At 46.0% G+C, this 27,155-nt stretch overlaps 5 protein-coding genes across 7 annotated transcripts; 2 read left to right on the top strand and 3 right to left on the bottom strand.

Annotated features, from left to right (window-relative positions):
* Nucleotides 1-1,183: 1,183 nt before the first annotated feature.
* rab3db (RAB3D, member RAS oncogene family, b) lies at nt 1,184-10,575 on the bottom strand. Its single transcript, XM_084678110.1, has 5 exons — nt 10,210-10,575; nt 7,541-7,780; nt 4,244-4,362; nt 3,879-4,003; nt 1,184-3,623 (listed from the first exon to the last, which is right to left on the bottom strand). Exons 2-5 carry the CDS (start codon nt 7,778-7,780, stop codon nt 3,436-3,438), a joined length of 672 nt encoding a protein of 223 aa, XP_084534236.1. The 5' UTR covers nt 10,210-10,575; the 3' UTR covers nt 1,184-3,435.
* Nucleotides 10,576-11,456: 881 nt separating this feature from the next.
* On the bottom strand, nt 11,457-13,800 carry tmem205 (transmembrane protein 205). Its single transcript, XM_084678917.1, has 4 exons — nt 13,667-13,800; nt 13,082-13,192; nt 12,773-12,936; nt 11,457-12,553 (listed from the first exon to the last, which is right to left on the bottom strand). Exons 2-4 carry the CDS (start codon nt 13,179-13,181, stop codon nt 12,251-12,253), a joined length of 567 nt encoding a protein of 188 aa, XP_084535043.1. The 5' UTR covers nt 13,182-13,192; nt 13,667-13,800; the 3' UTR covers nt 11,457-12,250.
* A 115-nt stretch (nt 13,801-13,915) lies between these two features.
* LOC146253941 (uncharacterized) lies at nt 13,916-16,274 on the top strand. Of its 2 annotated transcripts, none has more exons than XM_084678915.1 (11): nt 13,916-14,005; nt 14,091-14,118; nt 14,232-14,302; nt 14,461-14,542; nt 14,744-14,969; nt 15,226-15,293; nt 15,388-15,443; nt 15,596-15,681; nt 15,771-15,844; nt 15,975-16,092; nt 16,185-16,274. In XM_084678915.1, exons 1-11 carry the CDS (start codon nt 13,985-13,987, stop codon nt 16,192-16,194), a joined length of 840 nt encoding a protein of 279 aa, XP_084535041.1. In that variant the 5' UTR covers nt 13,916-13,984; the 3' UTR covers nt 16,195-16,274. The 2 variants fall into 2 exon arrangements, with proteins under 2 accessions (XP_084535041.1, XP_084535042.1); XM_084678916.1 differs by having other exon boundaries at nt 14,768-14,969.
* A 109-nt stretch (nt 16,275-16,383) lies between these two features.
* On the top strand, nt 16,384-18,325 carry elof1 (elongation factor 1). 2 transcript variants are annotated; one of them, XM_084678009.1, is made up of 4 exons: nt 16,384-16,473; nt 17,099-17,221; nt 17,356-17,426; nt 17,570-18,325. In XM_084678009.1, exons 2-4 carry the CDS (start codon nt 17,106-17,108, stop codon nt 17,632-17,634), a joined length of 252 nt encoding a protein of 83 aa, XP_084534135.1. In that variant the 5' UTR covers nt 16,384-16,473; nt 17,099-17,105; the 3' UTR covers nt 17,635-18,325. The 2 variants fall into 2 exon arrangements, with proteins under 2 accessions (XP_084534135.1, XP_084534136.1); XM_084678010.1 differs by lacking the exon at nt 16,384-16,473 and adding an exon at nt 16,494-16,926.
* A 935-nt stretch (nt 18,326-19,260) lies between these two features.
* On the bottom strand, nt 19,261-25,959 carry cnn1b (calponin 1, basic, smooth muscle, b). The gene is made up of 7 exons (XM_084678008.1): nt 25,595-25,959; nt 22,851-22,972; nt 22,679-22,745; nt 21,743-21,880; nt 21,324-21,440; nt 21,077-21,223; nt 19,261-20,940 (listed from the first exon to the last, which is right to left on the bottom strand). The coding sequence occupies exons 1-7, from the start codon at nt 25,652-25,654 to the stop codon at nt 20,695-20,697; spliced, it is 897 nt and encodes a 298-aa protein (XP_084534134.1). The 5' UTR covers nt 25,655-25,959; the 3' UTR covers nt 19,261-20,694.
* Between the last annotated feature and the right edge of the window lie 1,196 nt (nt 25,960-27,155).

A 27,155-nucleotide genomic window follows, 5' to 3' on the forward strand; every position in this document is an offset into this window, starting at 1 on the left:
AACCTAATTATCAAATAGCCTTGCCCTGGGCACTACTGCAATCTTATTTATGCACACCTTCTGATTAGGGCTAAACACAATCGGACCGATTTTTCAGCATCCACTATCAGTCTCGAGTATCATATGGTTCAGAAAGTCAAATTAAACCGTGCAAGTGTGCTTTTCTCCTTCTGGTGCTCGTGCTTATGTTTTTTATAACGCATTTAATTTGCTAAACGAATTTACCCCACAAAACCAGAATCAAAACGGCACTAATTGACCTGAAAGTAACAGCAACCATGGGGCCAGTGAACTCACAACACATTACTAAACGGTTTCTTATCTCTGACCTGCACCCATTATGTTTTTTTGCGCTCAACCCGTCTTATCGGCCCCGTCACTTGTCCAGTGATAAGCATGGGGGCGTTTAGCCTCACAGGACCCACCCCCATCTACTCCACCTCCCCTTGAATGTTTCAACTCCGCTCCTCGATTGCCTCCCCCTCCGGTCTCACTAACATTTTGGTTTGGACATAAGTCTCGCCAATTACTGATCTTATGAAACAATCCCCATATGGGCCTGTTGTTTTGCCAAAGACTACACGCATGCAGGCACACGAGCACGCCCCCACCGGGAAGTTTGTGGGTGGCAGGGGGGGGGGGGGGGGGGGCTGGATAATTATAAACACGGTCTTTGAAGCAAACTATATGACAACAACGTTTAATGCAACTTGTCCCTCTAACAATACAACTGCCCCCCCCCCCGACCCCCCCCCCCAGTTGAAATGGTCTCTAACCTCCCATGGGCAGAGTGTGGTTTTCTGCAAAGATAAAAACAAACCACTGTCCAATGCGGCTCGAAATGATAGATGCAATCAGCATGTCTACACACATACATGCACGCACGCCTACACACATACACGCACGCACGCAAGCACCTACCGGGCAGGTTGTGGGGGGCTGGTTTAGGGAGGTGGAAGGAAGAGGGGACAAGGGACAATGGCAGCATGTGGTTTTCTGTGTCGTTAGATAAAAACGCCAAGCCTTTGTCCCATGCAGCTATAAATCATAGATGCAATCAGAAGACTAACCACAGATGTGTTGTGAGCTAGAGTACACGTTGAAATGCATCTGATTGTGGGTCCTGTACTTCAGCTCTGGCTTGTTTACGGAACAGTAGAAATGACAAATATGGTTTCTCCTTTTTTGTGTTTTCTTTTTGACAATTATTTTATTTCCACAAACACATTTATGAATATATATATATATACTCACTTTATACACACCTTCGAATAAATGTTTTCATCAGACAAACTCAAGAGTTTTACGTGGAACATAAAGAAATACATGGACAGTGTGACTACCTCTCTTCTGGTGCAAAAGACCTACAACATCTGGAGTGAAAAGGAAGGTACAAAAGGACACAAAAAGGGAAACAAAGCAGGCATACACACAGTCCTTTCATCGACTATCAGGCTCACAGGCCAAACTGGAACGAGTTGAGTATCTATTAGGACCTTTACAGAACCACGCTGTCAATGCTGAACACCAGACACAGTAGCCAGCTGGACATTCCGGACACAGTAGACATCGTCCTCCACCTGCAGGAGCGGACATACAGCCACGCTGCCCCGCGACAAGGGGACACCATGGAGCCAGCGTGTTGTAAACTAGTGAGAAAAGTCCTGCTTTTAGTGTCATCGGTGAGCGAATTGACCATGCACTACAACCAAACTCGGCATTAACTGTCCACAACACACCCACGCACAGTGTAGCCTGTGCTCATTGGTTGACCCCTCCCCGCCTCCCTCCAATGCCCACGGAGCAGAGCCGGTAACACACCGAGACCACCACTGCTGTGGTGAGGTCCAGGACGGCCGGGGCAGATAAGGAGATAGGGCTCAGCCAGCTCGCACCGCTCTGTGAGGCAACAGTGGACACAGGCAAGACGGACCGTCGTGCGAGACAGCAGAACAGAGAGGGAGAGCAGGGTTTGGGGTCAGGCTCCCCCCCCCCCCCTTCGGCAGTAGTGTCGAGAAGAGAGGAGAAGAGGGGAGGGAAAGTACGTTGGCATGGCAATGTGAGGCATCCACTTTGGGGACAGAGACCGACACTGACCCTCACTGACAGCCAGGAGCTTGCGTAGGCAATGATCGTAGCATGGCAGTGTGTGTGTGTGTTTGTTAGAAGTGTGTTGTTTTCACAGTCATTCTTCAAGTGTCTGTGGTAATGTGCGTGTTCTGCATGCCTGCCTGCGTGTGTGTGTGTTTGTGTGTGTGTGAGAGAGAGAGAACACTGAACGGAGGCGTGCCGTTACCGAGGGGTGTTTGAGGGCATGCCACGGTGTGGATCATGTGACCAACCAGTGACAGTGGTTGAAAGACCCTCTAGCGCCCCCCCCCAAAAAAAATTTTGGGGGGAAATGTGGCTCTTGCCAAATATTCGACTTCCATGACAGCAGACATGACCCTCAGGCTCTCACTGCAGTAAGTGAGGCCCAGGCTGGCTTTCCATACATGGCAGGCTACTGGCAAAACATAATAAGCACCAGAATAGTGTTAATGGACTAGGAGGAGATGGAACCATAACCATGCCGGGTTAGAGAGCTGAATGAGGCAACATTTGCTGGTTATCGGAAATGCCTGGCTCGTGAAATATAGTTGAGTTGTTGCTCCTGACAAAAACGCTCGGAACGCCAAGTACCTTCAGCCTCGTTAGAGACTGAGGGTCACTGCTGTACAACTGGTCAGCGTGTCAGAACATCAACTTGTCTCAGGTTAGCCGTCTTATATTGGGCACTCATCTCTTGCTCTTCCTTTTTACCGTATGGCAGTGGCGCGGTGTTACAAGCGTTCTCAAAGGGTGAAACCAGGCAATGGTTCAAAAATGGCAATCCGACATAACACATTGGCCTTTCTAGAAACTGCATTCAATGGCTCTAACAGTAAAGCCATTTATGATAGCCGGTTTCTCACAAGAAACGCCCGTTTCACTATGAAACTCCAACAAGTGCTTAGAGAGAACAATGCTGAGAAGGCAGTTGACTGAGGAGGGAGAGAGTGTGTCTGTGTGCGTGTGTGTGTGAGGGAAGGGGGAGGGCTGGGATATCAGCCCAACACAGGCCTAGCACAGTCCCCAGGAGAGAGATGGGGAGATGGGGTGTGCGGGGAACAGGGGAAGAGGCCCGGGAGGGGTGAGGAGGTGGTGGGGACGAGTTGATGGGTTATCTCAGAGCTGCTGTGTGGGTTTGTGGTGGCGGTGGTTGATGGGGACGGGGGGGACGGGGGGACAGGGGGCTGTGTTTGGGGTTAGGGGTAGTGGGGCCAGGCTGGGGTGGAGAGGTGAGAGGTGGACTTGAGGCCCGGTGGAGGGGGGAGGCTTCAACAGAGGACAGGGAAGGGGGTGGAGTCTGTTGATCCAGAGAAGATGAAGGCAGAGGGTTCGGAGGGTGTTGCCTTAGCAGCCGCAGCCCCCGTGGCTGACCGGGGGCGTGTCCTGCAGGTCGGAGGCCCCGTGATTGGCCATGAGGTTGGCGTCCCCGGCCATGCTCTCGTTCATCTTGTCGCAGATGACGTCCACCAGCCGCTCAAACACCTGTTTGACGTTGACGTTGTCTTTGGCGCTGGCCTCAAAGAACTGGAACCCTGGAGAGAATGAAAGGAGGGGGGGGGGGAAGAAAACAAAAGAGAGCAATGAGAGAGAGAGGGATGGGGGAGGGAGAAAGAGAGGGATGTGGAGGGAGAGAAAAAGAGAGGGATGGGGGAGCAAGAGCGAGAAACGGAGGGGGAGGGAGAGAACGGTGGAGGAGGCATGTTGCAAAATCAAGCGAACAGACTATGTATTGGAAAGGGAGGGAGGTTTCCAGGCTCGTGTGTGGTAATGCGAGGGGCCCCCCTCACCCAGGTCCTCTGCCAGCCTGTTGCTGTCTTCCGTGGGCACGATCCTGTCATCCTCCAGGTCGCACTTGTTCCCCACCATGATCACCTGGGCGTTGTCCCACGAGTACGTCTTGATCTGGGTGGCCCTGAAAGAGAAACAGAGAGGAGAGGAGAGGAGAGGGAGAAAGGGGAAGAGGAGAGAGAGCCAAAGTCACCTTCGTCTCGCGTCTCACGAATCGATTCGACCGAAACTCTACAAGGCTCAAGCCTCTTCCGGTGCCTTCTCGACTCAGTCCCTTTCGAAAGGAACAGGCTTCTAACTGGCCCAGCCTGACGCCACAATGCCAGCGGTGTGACCGAGTCTCTCCTTGCCTTCGCAGACTCACCAGTCCTGCACGGCGTTGAAGGAGTCCTGGTTGGTGATGTCGTACATGAGCAGGAAGCCCATGGCTCCTCTGTAGTAGGCTGTGGTGATGGTCCGATAGCGCTCCTGGCCCGCTGTATCCTGGTTCACACACACACGGATACATACATTACATTTAGTCATTTCGCAGATGCTCTTATCCAGAGCGACTTACAGTAAGTACAGGGACATTCTCCCAGAGGAAAGTAGGGGTGAAGTGCCTTGCCCAAGGACACAACGTCATGTGCACCGGCCGGGAATCGAACTGGCAAACTTCAGATTACTAGCCCAATGCTCTACCCGCTCAGCCACCTGACTCCCTTTGACACCTGACTCATGCACACGGACACAAACCCACCATTTACTTTGTTTGCACTTCATACTTCTGCTTTGAAGCTACTACGACTTGCATTTCCAGTTAGATGCTAACTGCTTGTTATAAGTGAGATTGTGACAATAAAGGTTTGTCTAATCTAATCATGAACTCTAATCGTCATACCGAGGTCAGATTGGGAACGAGCGCTGTTGGGCCAGAAGGGGGCAGCATTGCCATGCCTTCCTACACTCCTTCCTTCTATAGAGCGTTTTACAGTCATGACAAGAACAGTATACAGTGTCATTGACTGATTCTTAAGAATAAAAACAACATTAAATCAGGTGTCACAGAAATCGACCGTTCCAACGTGATCCGATTGATTGATTGCGAGTCGCTTTGAGGATTCAGCCCTGCGAAGGCTGCTGTCAAACCACTCATGGCGCTGCGCCTTCGGATGCCGGCTTGTTCTTCATCCCAGATCCTCACCGAACCACAAAGGGCACCCGGAGCCCCTGCCCTTCATTCTGATTGGCCGGTCAAACGACCCAGGGTAAGACAACGCCACCCAGGCCGACAGGAAGAGGAGGAGGACGAGAATGAAGAGGGAGGACAGACAGGCCTCCCCACGCCCTCACACGCTCGTTTTCCGGAAGAGTCTTCAAATCAAGGCGAGCGCAATGTCACGGTGGCCCTCGTTGGAAGCTTTACAAACACGAGTACTGTAAAAACCGATGGATTCAGCCCCCCCACCCCCCCAAACAAACACACGCGCACACAAACAATTCAACAGGTGAGAGAGGGGACTGGCAACCGTCTCACGCACCTCTGGCTGTCGCCTGGTAACCTGGCCTGGGTCCTTCGTTAGCATAAGAGGCTCTTGCATCACTGAGGGGGCTGGAGTGAGGGCTGGGAGGTTTCCCTGGTAACAGGGGTTTATGAATTTTCTATTAGAAGGAGGGGGGGGGGGGATTAAGTGTGTTGGCCGGCAGATAGACCAACCTGACCTGCCTCTCGGTACTAGTCTAAACCACAATACACACAGCTGTTGGTATAATAGAGACAGGCCACAGGAGAAACATGGACCAAGTGGTTCTGAGAGCGCGTGTGTGTGTGTGTTTTGCGCTCGTGCTCAGTGTCTTTGTGCGGGCATGGGGAGGGGGGGGGGGGGCATCTGTTTCATCTCCGAGGTCCTTTTCCCTTCCATTGATGAAGGACAGGGACCAGTTCCATGCCTTCTTATCTGATGTGCGCAGGGCTGATCAAATATTTGTCAGGATAATGGAACTCGTGTCAGCGTAACCAAATAGACTAGCTCCCCAGGGCTCCTATAAACATCTACAAGGGACCCACAGCGACGTCATACGGCTTGTTCACTGTGTATGCATCCCCTTCCGCCTAAACACAGCAGCAACACGCACACTATTTTTACACAAACATACATACAAAAACTCCTGGCCCAGACTTCCTGCAAAGCAGATGGTGTGTGTGTGTGTCCATCATTGTACAGGTGACAGGCATGTCACCACAGAGGCCTGCTGGCAGCTGGAGTGCTGTCTTCGTCACCAACTCACACCCACGGCCCGACACGCCCGTGTTCACCCGGAGTCGACCAGGTGACACACACACACACACGCAGGTGTTTGACTCAACCCCCGTTGAACATTAACTTCACTCGGCATTACATTGGTGCGCTCAAGAAGGAGAGCCTCCCTTGAGAGAGAGAGAGAGAGAGAGAGAGAGAGAGATGCCTGCGACACCCACACCCTGAAAACACACTGATACTCAAGAGGCCGGTGAGGGGAACGCTGTTTGTCAACCGATGAGTGAACTCATGGCGGCATGGCTGGCCTGCTCCATGATCTGTGCAGGATTCTATTTTTTTCTATAGCGTATAGACTTGCCACCACTAGCTGCTGGGGGAAAGCTTGAAGGAGGGTTAGCACGTCTGATTTGGCCTGGCCTGCCCTTGTCTAGGTGGCTGAGTGTGTGCTTTGGTGTGGACACTTGAGCTGTTAATCTTTCTGGAAACACTCTTTGCTTTGGATGGAATGGTCGAGAAACCAGTAGCTTGCATACGCAAGCCCACGTAACATGAAACAGATCATCTCAACCACATCTGTGGCTAGTTTACTGGCAACAAATCTGGTAGTTGAATAGTATGGTGTCCACCTCAACTGGACTGCCTGGGGTGGACGGAAGGAACTTTACAGAACCTCACATGTTCTAGAACTACCCAAGTCTGGTGGAACACAAAGCCTTGACCAGGAACATCGTGGTTTAGGAGTTTGGGAAGTGGACCTGAAAGCCTGTGTCACAGCCTGTGCTTCAATTAACCGGGAGATGAAAAGGGGGGGCCGTATTTGAGCATGACTCATTGTAGACTTGTAGTATTACGAGGAGGTATTTGTGGTACGTAACACAACCTGATCACTATTATTTAATGACAATCTGCCAGAGACAGTGTGTCATGTCAAGAACCGGGTGAACCTGAAGGAGGACCGTAAAACTGTCTGAAGAAGGATAGGAGGAAGAGAACATGGAGAAGCAGGAAGGAAGGGTAATGGGCCATATTTAACATGCAAACAGTAAGTCAAGTCGTGGTAGCCTATCACTTTGGTGATGAACAGATTATTAAGTATGATGGTGTATCTATTACCATTAGGTACCATAGACTTAGAATTTTGAGATATATTTACATTTACATTACATTTAGTCATTTAGCAGACGCTCTTATCCAGAGCGACTTACAGTAAGTACAAGGACCCAAGGCAAGTAGGGTGAAGTGCCTTGCCCAAGGACACAAAGTCATTTTGCACGTCGGGAATCGAACTGTCAACCTTTAGAATACTAGCCCAATTCCCTAAACGCATTACAGTTGCTTCATTTACCAGACATTATGACCCCAGGAACTGGACTCGTGCGAGCATCCCTATCACAGCCCAACCTTCTCAGCTTCCAGCTCACCCAAATCTGCAGCTTGATCCTCTTGTCATTGCGGAAGATGGTCTTGACCTTGAAGTCGATGCCCACGGTGCTGACGAAGGCGGAGGTGAAGGAGTCGTCGGCGTAGCGGAACAGGAAGCTGGTCTTGCCCACGCTGCTGTTGCCGATGATCAGCAGCTTGAACATGTAGTCAAAGTTCTGGTCGGCCGCGTCCTTCGGGGACGGCTGCTGCTGTAATCGGGATTCACCCACCGTCGCCATCTGCGGGGGGGGGGGGGGAGGGTGAAGAGAGAGGAGGGGAGGGGTGGAGAGAAATGGGGGGGGGGGGAGGGGAGGGGGGACAGAGAAGAGGGGAGGGGTGGAGAGAAATGGGGGCGGGGAGGGGAGGGTGGAGAGAGAGGAGGGGAGGGGTGGAGAGAAATGGGGGGGGGGGAGAGTGGAGAGGAGAGCGGTGGATAGAGTTTTGGTTCATCTTGGCACTGACATCTTGGCACTGACGTCCTCGTGGTTGGCCTCGTCACAAGGCCAACCACGAGGACGTTTGGACATCCTGTGAGCTCACGCCAGGATGGGGTTGGTTTTCCATGTGGCATGAGAGAAGAGGAAGAGCTGCTCATCTCTCATGGGACGGCGATCTGCTTTCATCACGACCTCGGCGCAGTCTCAATCATTCTAAATGAAGGGAGGGTGAACTAAAGAGCCACTCTCTCTCTCTCCTTCCTTGTCCACTCCCCTACCATCCTTATCTACATCCTCCTCACACCTCTCCCTCCGCGCTCCTCCTTACCCCTCGACCCCGTCCACCTCGATCCCCCTCCTATCTCTTCACCGCCACCCTTTCTCTCCGTCTCTGAACCTTCGAGCCTGACAGCAGCTTTCCTCTGATGAGCGGCGTCTCCGTGGAAACGGAACAAAGCAACAAAGCAGGCTGAAGCAGACCCATTAGCGAGGCCAGCCCAGCTCACTCTGTAGCACAGCACACCCTGCTATCAGATCGGCCCAGACATGCAGGTACAAACGAGAGGGAGAGAGAGAGAGACAGAGAGAGAGAGAGACTGAAAGGAAGAGACTGAAAGGAAGAGAGAGAATGGGAGAGTAAGAGATTGAGAGACAGAGAGAGAGAATGAATGAGAATGGGAAAAAAATGACACTGGGAGAAAGAGAAAACTCTATACATCCAAAATAAGGCGTCATCGATAGGGCCTGGGATTGTATCAAAACCGAATCTGCCACAGCAAATGACCAAAGTCACACTTTTTAAACAGCACGTTTGCTGCAAAAGTTGCAGCAATGACAGGTGTTGAAACAAGTTCCTTTAAATATGTGTTTCCTCACTACCTAGAAGGAACAAAAGACTAAGCAGCAACATAACATTGCTTTCTCAATACATTCACAGACAAACTAACCAGTGCACCAACTATGCCACGATTCAACCCGTTCAATTTCGCAAAACCCTTTTAGGATAATCTTGTCACATGACACTTGTCTGGCTTGAGACCAGGCCATTAACTGGTGGTCATTTATTGAAAGTATGTTGTTTTACTGTAAATATCAACATTTAAATACCAAAGAGTGCTGTCGTTTAGAGTACAGGGCCAGATAGTTATTTCTCAATATAGGTGACAGAACTGCTCAACTATGGCCACGTTTTCAGTCAGTACAGCACCACTGACTCCTTCTGCGTGCAAAGCCCCCATGAGTAAACCAGTAGTTGATCATATGTTGTTTTCCCCTCCTGCCATGCGGCTAGCAGGACTTAAGCCTGAGGTAAAACCAGTCACATGGTCCCCACAACCACACAGCCAGTAAGAACGGCCTCTGTACTTCACAGGGCTAATAACCAATCTGGTACTACAGTGACCTCTAACCTGTTGAATGAAATAATGTCGAAATCAAAGTAACAATATCGGCATGAATGTCTTACAGTGAACAGACGCACAAAATTCAATCGAAGAAATTAAATCACAGGTCATGTATCGTCTTAAATTTTAGAGAGAAATGAAAGTGGTGGTGAGTATCAGGAAGCCTCCCTTAATGGACCTGCAGCCATGGTATTAAGTTACAAAGTGCATAGGCCATCTGCCAATATAATTGTGCCGAACTACTGTTGAAATGGTTCGTACTGGCATTAAATTCAATAAAGCAAATAGAGACGCCCTCCCAGTGTCTTTCTGTCAGCTGGCACTGTTTGCTAAGTATTAGGGCCCTCCGACCCCCCGACTGTTGCAGGAAATTAACTCGGTTGATTATAACAGCTGTCAAATCAGTTTTTTTATGGTTGTCCTCAAAGGTAAGGTAATTGAATCGAGAAATGTAGGGAAGTTACCGAGTTACATTAATTGTACGTAGCCTAGTTTAAATTTACTCACACTTGTTTGATTTACGTGGGAAAAAATAATAACATTTTTCATAATGCAAAGTAGGCTCCAGACCTTTTAGATTCCCAAAAATGTGACAACCTGTCACCGTAGGCGTTTGCCATGTTGGCGATGCTAAATGCTACAGGCAATGGCTCAAAACAGTGGCAAGTTGGCAACTTACACATTTCAAAGGGTGTTAAATATACTTATACATAGTTGCAACTAGTAAGCCAAAAACATACCCATATATGTCGAATTTGACATAAAGGAAATGGAGTAGGCAGGCTTGCCTCGGTTACAAAAAGAAACAAAACTTTCCCAAATCCCTACCTTTTTATTATCTTACAGCCTATGGATCCTTTTCGACTGCGAGAAGCTTTGTCTATCTTTCGGCTGAGTAGAAGGACAGTAAAAAAAATCACATAAAAGTGTTCCTTAACAATCAGAAATCTTCCTTCTGCCTCCCCTTGCTTGCTCGGCACGCCGTTTCCCTTTGAGTGTCTGTCAGAGGATTGGAGCAGGCAGCTCCCGGATCTTTCCACTGTGTACAAAGGAGTACCCCGCAAGAGAAAGGACCGTGGAACAGGCAGTACTGGAGTGGCCAGCCTAGGTAGTCCTACCAAGCTGTCTAATAAGTCTCTCTCTCTCACTCACACACACACACACACACTGTATAGCAGTAGCGTAGTCATGCCGGTATATATTTTTTTTTTATGAAGGGGGAGAGGGTGGCGGCTACTGCTTTATGGTCTAATAACCTACTTTTGAAATAATAATTTAAAGTCTACAAAATACACATTGTTTCCCTGTTAGAACGGTCAGACTTTCATAGTTTAATCAGCAAATTGAACTCGAGTTCGCAGATAATCAAAGATATACTCCACGAGTCTCCGTGCAGTGCACTGAATGGAGATGGTAAACTAGTTTAGACAGCTGTGCACTGGCACTTGTACAAATACACATTTGCTTTCATTGTGAAGCCTACTTATTTCCTGGTGTAAAGATTCTTGACGGCATGTTTCCTGGAGTTTCATACACTTCCTTGTGTCAAGAAATTCTAATAATCCCAGGGTTAAGCCTTCCTCCCTGACCCGTCACTGGGTCGACTCTCTGACGAGACCCTCACCTGTCTCTGTTGCCTCCTAAATAGAATCATAACAAGGTCACACACAAGTTGAAATGGGATGTTCACTAAAATGATGACACTGAACCACAAACAAGGCTAACTTGTTATGGAGCTAAAAGAATGTAATTGTCTTGTTGCTGTGATGCGGCACTGACAAAACAACGTCCAGGAGTCTGCCTGTGCTGAAGAGAATGTGTGTATTCAACCTCTGAGTAGATCATTCACCTTGTGTGAATACATGAACTTTTTTATTTATGTATTGTATCTTATCACAAGCAAACGTGATTTAAACATCTACTTAATATCAACCAGCAAAACACTAAAATAAAAACAGATGAGCCTAAATAAATCAGTGGATAAGTGTTGAATAAAATGCTTGAATTTCATATTTTAACTCTGGAGTGAAATACCAATGGCATGAGTGCGACATGACCTTAACCAACCAGAGACATTTTTACACAGGATTCTTTATTTTTTTGATTCAAATTAAAATACAATTGTGTGTTAAAGTGATCTTTCAGAGCAAGGAACCCTTTTTGCTACTTCACTGAGCACTACAAGTCATCCTACTGGAAGTACATATTTGCCTAAACATCATCACCTAGTGGACAGTAATACACATGACATTCAATTCAGAAATGCAAGTCAACAGTGCAATCTGCCAAAAAATATTTTGCTCAGCGTCCATAGTTTCATTATTTATAATGAGTACAATTCCAGAACATACGCAGACAAGATGTTATAAGATTTTGATGTGTTATAAGATTTAGTTTAGAGTCAATTGGTTGCCTCCTAGACATTCATCCTGGAAACATGGTGAGTTTAACATGAGGGAAACACAGGGCTCAGACATGGTGAGCAACATTCTCTGATGTGAGGGGCCCTGTGATAGAAACTAAAAGAGGCCAGAGGCTCTGGATCCATCACTACAGTCCCTTACTATGTGCTTATTCTAACAAAACAAGCAAACAGCAAACCAGAACTGTAATGATGAGGCACATTTATGGAACACAGTTTAGCCAGTGGAAGGCCAGCCATTTTTAGTTGACGGAGAACCAGAACATCAAGCTGAGAACTTTGTATTTAAGTTTACAGGCTTCTGTATGGAATTCAATACGCAATCCGCATTCACAAAGATGATCAGTTTTGACCTAATGTCAGCTGTTTCCCATTTGCATCCTCAAAAATGAGATCAAATGCCGGTTCTAGATCACCGAGCTACTCGGTGATGCACAGGGAGACAGCCTAGATGGTGCTCAGATTGAGGGCTAAGTAGACTAGGTTAGTGGTGGTGCACAGGAACCCTATCAGGTTACAGAGGTTAGAGAGGCCGTGGTACTGACCAAAGGTCTTCTTGCAGGCCTTATATTTGGGATCCTGCTCTTTCAGCTTGGCGTACGCCTCCTTCTGGCTGAACAGACCGACCTGCTCCCCCAGGCCGTGCTCTTTCTCCACCTCCCGCAGCTTCAGCATCACCTCCGTGGCCGAGGGGCCGAACCACTGGGCGTTCAGGCCCGCCATGACCAGCGCCACAAAGTACAGCCCCATCTGGAAGACAAGGAGGAGAGATGATCCGCATGCACAAGCACGTCACTTTGTACCTGTCCACCCAAGTTAGCGGATACGCCGTCTCGGGAAATAGAAGCGGTGACAGGTGCAAATCAGGGTGCTCCTTTTTTTAAGAGAATTGGCACTCGACTGGCCTTCCTCTCTCTGGACACATGCCACGTGCCTAACGTGAGCACGGTCCGGATGGTTTGGCCTGACCTGCAGACTCTCCTGCCAGTCCAGGAGCTCTCTGGGGTGGTATACGGCATACACTGTCAGGTTGGCAAAGTTGCAGCCCAGCAGGCAGTAGAAGTAGACGGGGAAGAGTTTACTCTGCACCAAGCCAAATGTGTGCAGGGTCACCTGCTTCACGAGAGCAAACCCTGGAGGTGGAGATGAAGGGACAGAAAGAGCAGGTGAGAGAGCCACACTTCATGTGATTTCAATGGGCTAAATCATCCAGCAGGAACACACAAACACAGCTGTATTTTGACATGACAACAGAGACACAAACACTCAATCTCTCACCTGCTATGAAGGACACCCAAACCTGCATGCCCCATGTGAAGGACAGCACCAACAGGTGTAGCACTTTCACCCAGTCTGAGGGCTCCCCTTCAGTAACCATGGCACTGCTCACTGAAATAAGAGTATGACTTCTTGGGTATAGTCTGTTCTGCATTTTAACAACGTGTTGTCAATACCAGAGTCTATTTCTGTGAACCTATTTCACGCAAAAACATCGAACTGCATCTGTGTAATTGCTGCTGTTTGAACTGCAGACAAACGTGGAGACATGATTATGCGTTCGAGTGCAATGAGTTTTCAGAGATAAGCACTCGGGACCACTAGATAACATGCTTCTAGAATATGTTGCTATTAGAACTATTAGTATGACACAGATTATAATTCAACCGTTTTCGGAACAAGAAGTCACAAACAATAATTTAAGTACAGAGGTGTATCTAACTATATAATTGATATATTGACCGTTAGCTGCTAACAAGCTAGCAAGGGCTAGGTGAGTTACACAAGTTTTAATTAATTAAGCGATACATTTTTGATTATGTCTAAACTTGAAATTGAAGTGTGTTTATAAATATCTGCACTCACCAGGGACGTTTATTTTCTTCAGATTTAGAAGTAAAATGTGATCGCTAGTTAGCTGTTGAACCTGTGTTGAACAGTTCACATGGACAACTTCCTACTCCACACGCCCACTTTCGCAAACCACGCCTTCTTACCAGTATCTAGCGAACAGCATCATTTTACAAAATGTATCTAGCATAATCGAACATGGGCCTTGATAGATAATAATGATCTCAAGGCCCCGCCCCTGCATTGTGACATAAGGGGTGAACCATTTACATACAAAGCTGTTTCTTACCTCCTAATTAGTTACTTGGGTCAAAAAGTACCTTGTCAGTTGACATGGATGACCAGAAGGAAGTGGTGAGCGAATCAATGACATGGATGAAACTGAATTTTACAGTGGAGGGCCCTGGTATTGACTGTGTATGTTTAATTGTTTTTGCAGAAGCAATCAATACCATCTCTTGCTGAAGGTGTGTACTAGTTCTGTGCTATCCGTCAACAAAAGGGCAGAATTATAACTCATTCATACATTTTCTGTCAATTAACTACCACTCTATTTGAGTATTTCTTTACATCCACACAGATGTTGAATCTCAGGAGACTCTAACAGAGTTAGTCCAAAGACTGAGGACAGATGTGGAGAAACAAGCCGAGGTAATTGTCTTCTGGTCTGTTGACCTGCTTAGGGATGTATTGTGCATTTAAGCATTATCTTCTGTATCAATTCATGATCATGGTGGGTTGTGGCCCAATATGCTCACCATTTCATCTACGAATATCATTTTAGATGATTATTTTCTCTTTTTTTATAGACAATTGGTACTCTTGTTCAAACTCTGGCCTTAAACGCAGAGGAGAGGACCCGAAATGTCAACACCATCGCCGTCCTTCAAGGTGACATACATTTAACTTCACTAGCTCCACCTCAGTCTGAAAAATCGATTTTTCCGAAAACGTCTTTTAAACAATCTACCTTCCTAAAACATATGACGACAACACAATCTGCCGTAATTCACTGATGTCATCGAAGCCACTCTCATGACCACAGTCATGGTATTCAATGACTAGACCAGGTTCAAGTAAGAGTCCTTACAGGTCATCTGTCCTGTGTGGGCCCAGAGAAAGTGCACCATCTGGCCCGTCACCTGGCTGCCCAGCACGTGGAGGAGCGTTTCCAGGCCCTGCGTTGTGAGATGTCCACAGAGCTTCAGTACCTGCGCAGCCTGCTGACCTCCTGCCCGGCACACAGCTCCATCACACCCACCCCCGAACTCCAGAGACAGGCCGCCATCGAAAACCTCACTCAAGAGCTTCACCACAGGTAAACACCACTATTCCATTTAACACGTCCAACAGAGTCTACTGTAGAGCAGGTAACGGAGACAGTTAACACAGCCAAAGGCAAAACGCGCACAGGTAACACTGTCACAGGTAACACTGTCACAGGTAACACTGTCACAGGTAACAGTAAGTCCCACAGGTGACATGGCCAAAGCACATCAGCTGATATAATACCCCGTCCATTAATCTAGGATAACTGCACTCCTCTCTTTTTCGTTGTCTGTTGTTTACGTTAGCCGCAAACTGTTGTGGGAACAGATATCGGTGCTTAGGGAGGAAGTCCTCAACATGTATGGCCTGCTCAGTAAGTGTAACATCATACCTTCATCTTACCTGCCATTTTAGTAATGTAGCAAAATATCATTTAGGAAATTGATTATCCACCTTTTTCATGATAGAATGCCACAGAGATGAAACCCAACGTAGACTGTTGCAGAGTCACTGCAAGGATATGGTGCTGTACAAGTCACATTTTCCTCACCTATGCATGTTTTATCATTGTCTTACAAAGGCCCCGTCCATTGCATTTGAACTGTTGATGGATCCTGTTGTTGAATTGCTGACAAGAGAGTAACTGTTTAATAATAAAACTTACCATCCATTCAGTGCTTGGAGAGGTTGATTGACAGCTTACAGAAACAAGAAGTGGCACTGAGACCAGCACAGTTGCCCACAGACACGACCAAGCACAGGTAGAACAGCATACTCTGAAGGCATTCACACGGACCACTGTCACAAGTTCTCAACCTTATACTTAAGGTAGTTGCTTGTTTCTCTTCAGGATGGATGTCTCTGAGTTACAGAGCAAGCTGCAGGTTGTGGCCATATCTAAGGGCAAGTCTCCCAAGAAAAAAGGTAGGGTCATCAATTTCAGTAACGATCTTGCTATTTCCTCTCACCTCTATGACAAAAACGGAGTATGTTTGTCTGAATAGGCCGGAGAATGTATTTATAATAGTCCTTCTGTGATGGCCTCTCTTGTCAGGCCTGTTGACTGGCAAGGCTAAGCCAATCCCCTCAGACTCTGAAGAACTACTCACCCGACAACAGACCAAGGGAACATCAACACAGAAGGTCAAAGACAATGTCAATATATTTGCCAGGTAAATGAATGGATGATAACATAGTGAAGGAATGTCTTGTGTACATTTTACAGTCTACAATTTACTGTATTGTTTTTCTGTTTTAATTGCAGAAGGAAGTAGATTGGGTTCAACACAGAAATGGTCTGCAAATAAGTGTAATTCAATAATTCTCTCCGTCGTGAAATAAAAGTGGTAATACATAATCAGGGTGTGCTTTTAAACTTACATTCATGTAAATGTATTATAATAATAACAAACTATAAATGTGTAATAGCGTCATCTGACACTAAAATTGGACCAATGGTGATCCTAGAAAGTCACACACACACACCCAATAAGGTGAAAGAGTACAGAACATTTTCCGGAGCGACATCCAAATTGCAAGATTACTGTTGTCTGGTGAGAGAATGCTTAATTCCATACGTTAGATTAACAATGTATTCAAGAATAACCTGTTTAATTATTATTCACATATTTAGGATTCTAATTAAGTATATTTTGCCTTCGCAAAAGGGATCGCATCTCATGTTAACCTCACCAGCCTCGCGCTAGCCAGCTTGTCGCGCGCTCTATTGTGCGTACAGGCTAAGTTTAGCAACCTAGCTAGCTCGCTAAGCAACGGAGTGTTCAGGCATCTTCTTGTCTGTTAATGCATCGTCATCATTGTTTGTGGCCTCTTAAGAACATGCCCACTCTTAAGTTTATGGATGATAATACTACGTTTGGATATATCGTGCAAATGTGTGATTTCTGATCCGTGTGAGAGCTGGAGGAGAGGAGACTATTGCTAGGATGCTTAGTTCAATTTATTCGTGCCGTGCTTGCGCAGGAGGCTACTACTGCCCGTGACAGGTTAAACAGCATCACATCATTATTTTATCAAAACATATTTGGAACTACAGCTATAATTTCGGTAGCTTTGTTATGTTTGTTGTATCATGATTCCAACCCATCAGCAAAGAAAACGTGTGTAAAACTAAATGTAAGCTAAGTCGACAGACAGTAAACAGTTGGTTTGCTACAGATTGGAAATGGGACGCCGCAAGTCAAAGAGAAAGCCTCCTCCCAAAAAGAAGTTGACGGGGAACTTGGACACCCAGTTCACCTGCCCCTTCTGTAATCACGAGAAGTCCTGTGATGTCAAAATGTAAGTACAGTAGTCTGTGAAACGGTCTTGGTGTTCTGTAAAATACCTGTTTTGTTAGTGGGATAGAAAGTGTGATGTGGGGTTTTCATAGCGTGTTGATAAGAGCAACGTTTTGACACTTTCTTGTCTTACAGGGAGCGCACCCGAAACACAGGGATCATATCCTGCACTGTGTGCTTGGAAGAATTTCAAACTCCCATAACTTGTATCCTTTTCAAGCACATCAGACTTTAAATTGTTCTCCTGTTCATTGTCATATGATACAAAAGGGTTGTTGAAGTCAAAATACCCACTTTTTAAAATTGACTGTCCGTGTACCCAAATTATGTCCTTAACCTGTCCCTCCAGACTTATCAGAACCAGTGGATGTCTACAGTGATTGGATTGATGCTTGTGAAGCCGCCAATCAGTAACAGTGCTGCTACTCCTAACTCACCTTCTGTCGGACCTCCCTCCATCCCCAACCCCTGTGATTGGTTGCCCGGATCTTTCTGTCCAGTTGACACATCAGAACATTTAGCAGTGAAGTAACAGGGATATATTTTGTGAAAGGAGACGTTCATCTTGGTTTTTGAATTTGGCACTGGCGCTTTTGGAGTGTCATCTCTGGCTGGGCCAGGATTTGAACTTGTAGTTTATGTGATGATGTTTGGAATGCAGACTATTCCATGGTTCATTATTTGTGATAGTCTGTGTTTGGGAAGGTTTCTCTAGACTCAAGCGAGGCTGCCTTGTACAAGATTATAAAACCTGCCAAATTAATGGGTTCTTGACCAGGCTTGAAATGGGCCCCTCAGTGTACACATTTACTAGTAACTGTGTGAATTATTGAGCATGTTTACACTTGCCATCTCCCCTATTACACGGGCGAGGAGGGCATTATACACCACATTCCAATCCCTAAATGTTTTCTACCTATTTTATTCTGATTTGTAGAAAAACAACCTTGTGTTTGGTAGTTTATTGTTTGTTTTGTCTCAAGCTGCTGTGATGTCCTGTAATAGATTTTTAATGAGTTAGCCTATCTTGTCTATCCTTTCATGTTAGAAGTTTTATCACAATCAAGGATTTTTTATATAAGAAATTAAAACCAGTGTCCATTTACGGATATCTCTTTTTTTGTCGCTGGTGGTTTTGGGGAGGGATACTGCATTTCAGAAAGAGGTATCGCCTATCAACTTAATTTTTCCCCAGAGGGAATTGGTTTTGCAGAAAGACATAGACTGCAGGCATAGAGGTATTTAATTGATAGGAATTTAACTTACAACAAAATGGCCCTCCTATAGGCCAGAGTAACGAATATTGAAAATAAAAAGGCTAATTAAAAGAGCCATTTGTTTCAGGTCTGTGGCAAACATTCTTACCATCAACTTTTAAACTAGAGCTGATAATGTCTTGAATGTTTCATAGCACAAAGATATCTGAGGGACCTCTAAACCAATTTTGTTGGTGGACCATGGAGTTCACATTAAGTATACAAATGTAAAATATTTTAATCAATCACCTGATTTGTCAGGTAGTTTCTTAAATGGAATACCTTTGCTAACGATACATTATTTGTTATAAAATGTACCATTTCATTTATCAATTTAGTAAATAAAAAGCTGTATAAAATCCCTAAAATGACAAAAGTCAGTTGAAAATGATCTCATTAGTAAATGGCCTGTACAAAGGTATATATATATTTAGTTTTACTATTCTAATCACGCAATTGCTTTTTTAACCATGCCACATTTACTATTTTAATCAAGCCACATTTATTATTTATTATATAGTTATTATTTACCCGTAGCTTATGATAAATGACGATGAGAAAGCAAACATGATCTTCTGGTGAAAACACACTACAAATGTTTTTCCCCCCCTCTGGAGGCTGTGGGCTCCAGGCCATGTTAACACCTGGGTCAATAATGAAGCTGCTGGAAGTGGAAGGCCATTGTTGGTTGTGTGATCTTGCACAGGTTATATAATAATGTTGATTCTGGACTGCTTGTCTGCTGGCACACACAAGGCACTACACAAACATTTGGAAACGTATGCACTGGACAAGTTAATTTATTATCTTATCATTAAAGACACATGGATGTTTCTGGAACAGTTTGCTGCTTTTGAATGGTTCCTCTTTGGGGAAAACAAGGTCTTGGCTTTTAAGATAATTTCATTCAAGGCCACAAGACGTCATGCATCAATAAGTAACATTTCCCAGCAAGGAGTTGTAACTCAACTTTCCAATACATTGTTTAACTTTCTGTGTATTCTGTTCATTGCATCTGAAAATTTTAGTAAAAAGGTACATGATGATTTATTGCCTTCTGAAAGATGGCAATGACCAATACAATATCAACTTGTGAATATCAATAGCACCTGACATCGTCTTATTATCTTAAAACATTCAAGACAAGCGGTGGGAAAAAATCTGATCTGCAATTAAGTTCTGGCATTTTCTTTTGGCAACATTTTGTCAAGTAAGCAATATAGCCTGCTTGCCCTTTGGTATACTAGCCATGTGCATGTGCATTAAGTTGGTGAAAACAGATACAAAAGCTAGGTGCTCTTGAGAAATATGGAGCCTAAAATACTTGCATACTAGAGTGTAGAGTCTTTACAGAGTGCTGGAAACCCAAATTAAACCGAATTTGTATACTGTTCAAGGTAGGTAGTAAGGGCGATGAGGCCACCATGGTAGCTAATTTAGTGGCAGACTGTACTCACGACATAACTCCAAGCTCAAGAAACCTTTCATTTTTACAAATATTGCAGAAAGGTATGATCATATCAAGAATAGAAATAATGTTGCAGATAGTCCATTTACTAATGTTATCAAAACAGTGCTAGGACAAAGTGCCTGTGTGGGCTCCAGAAGAGATACCAGATGCATGGACCAGCATAGTCCACTTGTAGATACTAGTCCATGTACCTACTTTTTCTCACTCTCCAGAAGATTCCACAACAGAACTCAAGGAGAGTTCCGGAGCCTTGAATATTCCAATGTGGACAAGGACTTAAAATAATAAAAGGTAAACAGAACCAAGTCAGTCATTCCTTTTTTTGCTCTTGGATTTTTCAGTTTTCTTTATGTTCACTCTAGAATGGGGCATCTACAGCTGTAACAAAATTAAATGTAAAAAAAACATCTATAAATATCTAATTTTTGGGCTTCTCAAAGAAATATTATGGCGGTTACCATATCAAATACAAAAGACAAAAGAGGGGAGTTAGGCTTGCCAACATCAATATCATATTTGCGAATACTATAAATCAATCCCATGCACCAGACGGAACAAAGAAGAAAAAAAGAAAAATGGTTTCAAAACAACCAGGCAGGAAGATGGCTATGACTTTGACAATCAGTGACGGTACAGGTGGTGGTCTTGCTAGGTTGGGAGGAGGGGGGGGGGGGTTGTTTTTGTAGGCCGCTACATTGCAGGGAGAGGGAGCCGGGGGGGTCAATTCTGTCCTCTGTCTGGTTCCGTTCAATCAGAGTAGTGGTGGTACCCGTCAAACTCGGCCACGCCCTCTCCATTGTCTATCTCGTCACCAGGGTTGGAGCAGTACTTGTTGTCGTAGACCTGCCGTGGCTGGCCGTAGGAGGTCATGCCCTGCTGGGACGCCATTTTGTTGGTGCCCATCTGCAGGGAGACAGTGCTGGTGTCACAGTTCTCCAGATCCAGCTTCTTATCAAAGATGTGTCTCCTGGTACCTGGGGCTGTCATGCCAGACTATGGGAAAGAAACATGAGAGAGAGACATTGGATTTACAAAGTACAATATTGTCTAAAACACGCTATTTACAATGTCCAAATGTATATTGTGTCTATTTAGTGTACGATCATTAGATCACTTATGCTGCCCTCACCTGGTTGGCACCCTTGTTGGTGCCCATCTGCAGGCTGATAGTGGCCTGGTCCAAGGGGTTCTCCATGCCCGTCTTGGGGTCATACAGGTGGCGTCGTGTTCCATAGGAGGTCATGCCCTTCTGGCTGGCAAACTTGTTGGTGCCCATCTACAAAAACACAGAGGAACCAGCTTGGTTGGCAAAACCTAGCTGGTAAATTAATTGCTGTGGCTGCTGTATCTAGGTAATGGAGGAAGTCAGTTCTGACCTGTAGGCCGATGACATTGCGTCCCTCCTTATTCTTCTCAGGAGCAAAGTGGCGCTGCTGTTTCTCTGCATACTTCACGCCAAGGTCGTACTTGGAGTGGAAACCTTTGGACTTGGCCTGAGTCAGAGAGAGAGACAGAGAGAGAGAGACGTTATAAATAACCGAATGATGATAATAATAATAATAATACCTGCATGGTGTTATGACACTCTTGTTACTAGGGTTTCCACCTTCAATGTAGAAATATAAGGGATGTAATTTGTAGCTCGTAATTAACATGCTCTCATACCATATTGTCTCTCAAATGAACGATACAGTCAAAAACTGAGATATATCGTCAACAAGGACGGTCTCACAATATTATCACTGTTTCAGTTACGGATTTTCCTATAATTTGCGGTAAAGGAACCAGGACTTACGATGCCAGCGAGGGTGATGAGAGTGCTCTGGACCTGAGTGTAGTTGGTGTTCTCAAATAGATCGTTGGCCTCAAAGATGTCGTGAGGTTTCATCCCATAGTCTGTGATTGCTCGCACAAAATTGCTAATGTTTTCCAACTGCAAAGCAAGGAAGGGAAATATTGACTTTGAAAGTGTAAAATAGTTGGGTCCTATCCAACAGATAAGATCCAAAGTTTAAGTTGCCAATGCAATAACTACATCTCTAACATCTTCATTTGAATTGTTATTATTTTTATGCTTCAAAGCCCCCCATTTTCTGTCCTATATTCCAGAACCATTTCTCACTCCTAAATATGTGGCCTTTGACCCAGAGAGTCAGTATACTGCATCTCTAAATCACTATTCAATTTTGTCAGTCCATAGACAGTAACAGCAGAGATTAGCCTCCTGTGAGACCACAGCTGCAAGCTGGAATGTTAATAAAAATGGTGTCTTCATTTCTAGCCTAGCCTCTTTAGTGCGTTAGTCTTCAGCCTAGCTTCTACAATGTATAGCCTGTGGCCTAGCCTCTTTATCGTGTTATCCTCCAGCCTAGCCTAGCTTCCACAGTGTTAGCCATCAGTGTAGCCTAGCCTCTACAGTCTGTTAGCCTCCAGCCTAGCTTAGCCTCTACAGTCTTTTAGCCTTCAGCCTAGCCTAGCCTCTACAGTGTGTTAGCCTCCAACCTAGCCTCTACATTGTGTTAGCCTCCAACCTAGCCTAGCCCCTTACAGTTTGTTAGCCTCCAGCCTAGCTTAGCCTCTACAGTGTGCTAGTCTCCAGCCTAGCCTAGCCTCTACAGTGTGTTAGCCTCCAGCCTAGCCTAGCCTCTACAGTGTGTTAGCCTCCAACCTAGCCTCTACATTGTGTTAGCCTCCAACCTAGCTTCTACAGTGTGTTAGCCTCCAGTCTCACCTGGTGCCAGTTCTGAGGGGAGTTGTTTATCTTTCTTACAGACCCTGGCTGCAGAGCGTTGATGAGTCTAGAAGAAACAAGAACAAATGGATGTTAATGAAGTAACAAATGAGTGAAGTTAATGACAAAAAAACACTCCTCGGTATGTAAAAATGTCAATGGTCCCACTTACTCGCAGAGTTGGACTCCATCCTTCAGACTCTCCATGAAGTTGTCTCCAATCCTCCGACCAGTCACGTCCTGGATCCACAGCCTCAGCTCTTCCTCCTTCTGGGGGTCATACTTCCCTGCTAGCTGAGGGGTACAAAGGTCACAAAGGTCACTCAAGGTCAACGAGTCAAATCCATGTCACGTATTTATTGACCACTTGAGACCAGAGAGCAGATGCAGTACTCAGCAGCTCAATATGCTAGTGAGAGGGGAGTGAGTGAATGAACGGGGAGGGGGGACTGTGCTTTGACCAAAAGGTACTGTAATAAGAGGGTGATATAGATCTATGATAATCTTCTAAGCTTCCGTACTCCTGTATTTCATGTGTTCTATTCCTGTCTGGAAACAAAGGAGCCACATTCCTGTCTTCTCTACGTAGAAAACTGTAAAACCTGGAGATGAAGAGATGGAGGACAGGAGTAGGAAAACAAGAGAGAGAAATAATTTAATGAAAAACGCCCGGAGACATACCAGCATAGAAAACCCTCATTCCCTCTCCTCTCCTTTCCTCTCTTTTCTCCTGCTCTCCTTGTATTTCCTTATTGGCACACATGTCTCTCGGTAATACTTTGAATTCTATTGTGGGGCCTTGCCCCCCCCTCCCCAATTCTAGTGAGGGGCCTTGCCCCCCCCCCCCCACACACCCCCGCCCTGCTCTGGCTCTCCCCCTTTCCTTTTCTGAACTATCCCTCTCTCCCTCTCTCTCTCTCAGCCTGGGAGAGGGTTTGCAGGGGCACAAGCCAATACAAACAGGTATTTCAAAGCAGCAGGCTTCCAGTCATCACACCAAACTTGGGAGAAACAGCTCTCTCGCCCCCCCCCCCCCCCCCTCGTCCCCCCCCCCCCTCCACTCCCTCTATCTCTCATCCTTTCTGTCTTTTTTTGTCTCTAACTCCCTCTTTCTCCCTCAGGGTTGTCCGGAATCTGTCCTTTTACAGGCTGCCCACTCAGGCCAACCCAACCTGATAAAGAGATGCCAGTAGGGATAGACTCTCCAATCCCGCCAAAGTATTATAGAAACCTAAAACTAATATTAATGGCCTTGGTGGACGGATTTCTACGTGCCAAGTTAATATAATCTGAAATAAATATCACGCTGTAGGAGCATGTAAGAATGACATTTCAATACACAGCGGTGGACCTCAGTATGACGAAGACGTCCGTATTATTATATCATCGTCATGATATCTGTCTTCCTCTGTTCTGCTAGCTGTCTCTTCTCTCCTCCCCGCCCTGCCTGCAGAATGTTTTGTCATTCGCAGGCCTGCAGTGTAAACTGTTTACACAAGGACACTATTTCAGGTTTGTCAGACAGGGCAGGAGCATGCTTGCGGTGAGGGTCTCCTTAAAAGGCATCCAGAGACTCTGATGTACCTGTCACCCCCAAGATCCCCTCTCCTCTGATCCCACCCCCTTGGCACACACCCGCCCGCCCACCCCCCCTGGACTGGCATCACCCACAACAGCCAACTCCCTACACAGTAGGGGGGCTAGGGGTTCCCCCCTGTCTAAACCCCCTGACCAGGAAAGATCTAGAACCCTCACAGTGGTTGCATCTAACATAGCGTGTTAATATTAAGTTAAGCCAAACAATTCATTAAAAACGACAGAATATTAACTACTGTAAATATAAGATCATTAACCTCGGGTAAATACCTAGGAGGGCCTTACTTCCTGTAATTTCCTTCTTTTAATACTTGTTGACAGGCACAGATCAGGTAGACACCCTGCCATTGAGGCTGGGGACAATATGGATTGAGGTAGGCTTGTGCATTCTATAAAAAACACTGCCTTCCCAAATGTATTCACGAGACGTTGAAACGAGTAGAGGAGAAGAACAGACGAAGGCACTTTGAAAGTAAAAAAATGTGGACGTAGAAAAGCCTCCCTTCAAAGTCAGATCTTACTTCTCAGTGGCGGTCAGGGAGCCAGTGTAAGAATGAGCTGTCAGCAGGTGGGAGTTGAGCACAAACACAGTTTGAGTGAATTCAGTAGAGCCTACTGTCATGAGAATGTCACCCAACATAAAAGTGAGGAGTTAATTTGACCCCCCCCCCCCACCCAAAGCAACCATCTCTGGCGGTTGTTGACAGCACCAAGCATACACCCACTGTTTGGTGAAGTCCTGTGGGACCTACTTGTGGTAGAAGCCAACAAAAACAGGTATTTCTAAGCAGCAGGCTTCCAGTCATTACACCAAACTTGGGAGAAAACAGCTCTCTCGCTCGCCCCCCCCCCCCCTCTCCCCCACCCCATTCCCTCTATCTCTCATCCTTTCTGATCCAGACTCAGATATCCATGTACTGTCTGCATATCCTGGTGCTACATCATGTGTATACACATATGCATTACTGTCACTCTGTCATTTGTTCCTTTAGTCTTTAACCACAGGTCTCAAACGTGAATGGTGCCATATCTGCCTCACCCCAGCACCACCCTCCTGGTGCAAATACATTTGACGCATATAGGCTATACCGTGTTTTAACGTCAGTGTCATAAAGGATGCATAGACAACGCCACATAACATTTTGTGGTAAAATTAGGGTCTGGCACATGTAGGAGTATTACTGGTGAATAGGCAAAAGGACAGAACAACTTGTGTCTGCACTTGTTGCGAGCGTCAGCTGAGTCGTCTAGTCCTTAACACAGCTGCGATAAAACGCAAACGGTGCAAACAGTATATATAATTGACACACGGATACGCACCTTGCTTTTGACCTCTGCGGATAGTCCGAAGCTTGGGCCGCTCCTAAAATGGGTTGTCATTGTACACTTTGGTTGTTCACAGAGGAGAAAGAACCTTTAAAAATCGAGAAGTTCCACCTCTCTGTTCCCCGCAGGAAAAAAAAAATCACAAAGTCCTGCGTTCCTCTGGACTGCTGTGGACCTGACAGATCCTCAGACGTTACACGCAGCCTGTGTTGGGATCCTTTGTCGTAGTATTCGCTCTGCTGACGCTTTTGGACCACTTTCCGACACTTTTCTGAATCTTTTTTAAACTCTTCCCATCTGTGCGTGTCTGGAGTGAAGCGTGATTGGCTAGGGCCGACGTCCAATCCCGACGTTGCGTCTTTTTTGGGGTGATGTCACCGCTATGGCATTAGGTTTGATCACTGTCACTTTTTCCACCTTGAGGCAATTTCAAGGATGGTTTACATTTCTATATTATGTTCATTTGTGACCAATATTTCTACCATGATTTTACACCCCAAATTCACTGGAAGAAGTTTGAAACTGATTAAACCCAATGTAATGGACTGTTAAATAAAGTGACAAATATACTGTTATTTCATTTAGTTGGGCTATAGGACCATGATTAAAATATTTTTGGTAGTGTAACCCACTTAGTATACAGTGCATTCAATCATTATAAAATTGCTCAAGAACATCATATTAAAGAAAACATCATATTTAAAAAAATGATCAAAACAGAATCACACTGGCCAATCAAGTGGTGGCTATGACCGTGACATGTGTCAAGATGGTGTGTGTCCCCCCCCAACACACACACACACAGCCCAGTTCCAGAATTACATGTGTGAGCCTTATATAGCTGGGCGACATGACATCACTTAGGGAGTGATGAGTTGGTTCTCCTCTTTTACCCCGACGTGTCACTCCCCTCCCCTACTCTCTTTTAATCACCCCTCCTCACCCCTCCCTACTCTCCTCTTCCCCCGCCCGGTCGACTCTACCCATCCGCAAGCAGAAGACAGGCCATGGAATGTACAGCCGCTGGGCTGTGGAGCAGAACCTCAGAACATGGGCAGAACATGGTCGAAGGAACGGGCAGCCATGTTGCTCCTCTGAGAGAGGGTTGACTGTGCCTGTCCCTGTCCCTCTCAGGCCCCGGGATCCAGGGCCCAGGCCACCAGGGACCAGAACCTCAATGATTGAATGCCAGGGCCCAGGCCCCAGGTACCAGGCCCCAGGCCCAGCCCAGACACAGATGGTGGGGAGGCACTCACAGACAGACAGGAGCAGACTGGGGAACATTCTGGAAGGGCCCAGCGGCTGGGGATCTGGGATGTACAGCTGGGTTGGACAGGAATAGAGGAGATGATGATGATGGTGATGATGGTGATGATGATGGTGATGATGGTGATGATGATGATGATGGTGATGATGATATAGAGCAGGGGAGGGAGGGTCATAGACAGAGGAGGTTATGATGATGGGGTTATGAAGGGGTAATCTAGGGATGGCGATGGGGAGATGATGTCGATGGTGAAGAGAAAGAGGCGGAGCAGAAGGAAAGGGAGAGAGA

This window comes from Hypomesus nipponensis, chromosome 17, assembly GCF_054491055.1.
Source record: "Hypomesus nipponensis isolate SF chromosome 17, ASM5449105v1, whole genome shotgun sequence".
NCBI classification, from domain to species: domain Eukaryota; kingdom Metazoa; phylum Chordata; class Actinopteri; order Osmeriformes; family Osmeridae; genus Hypomesus; species Hypomesus nipponensis.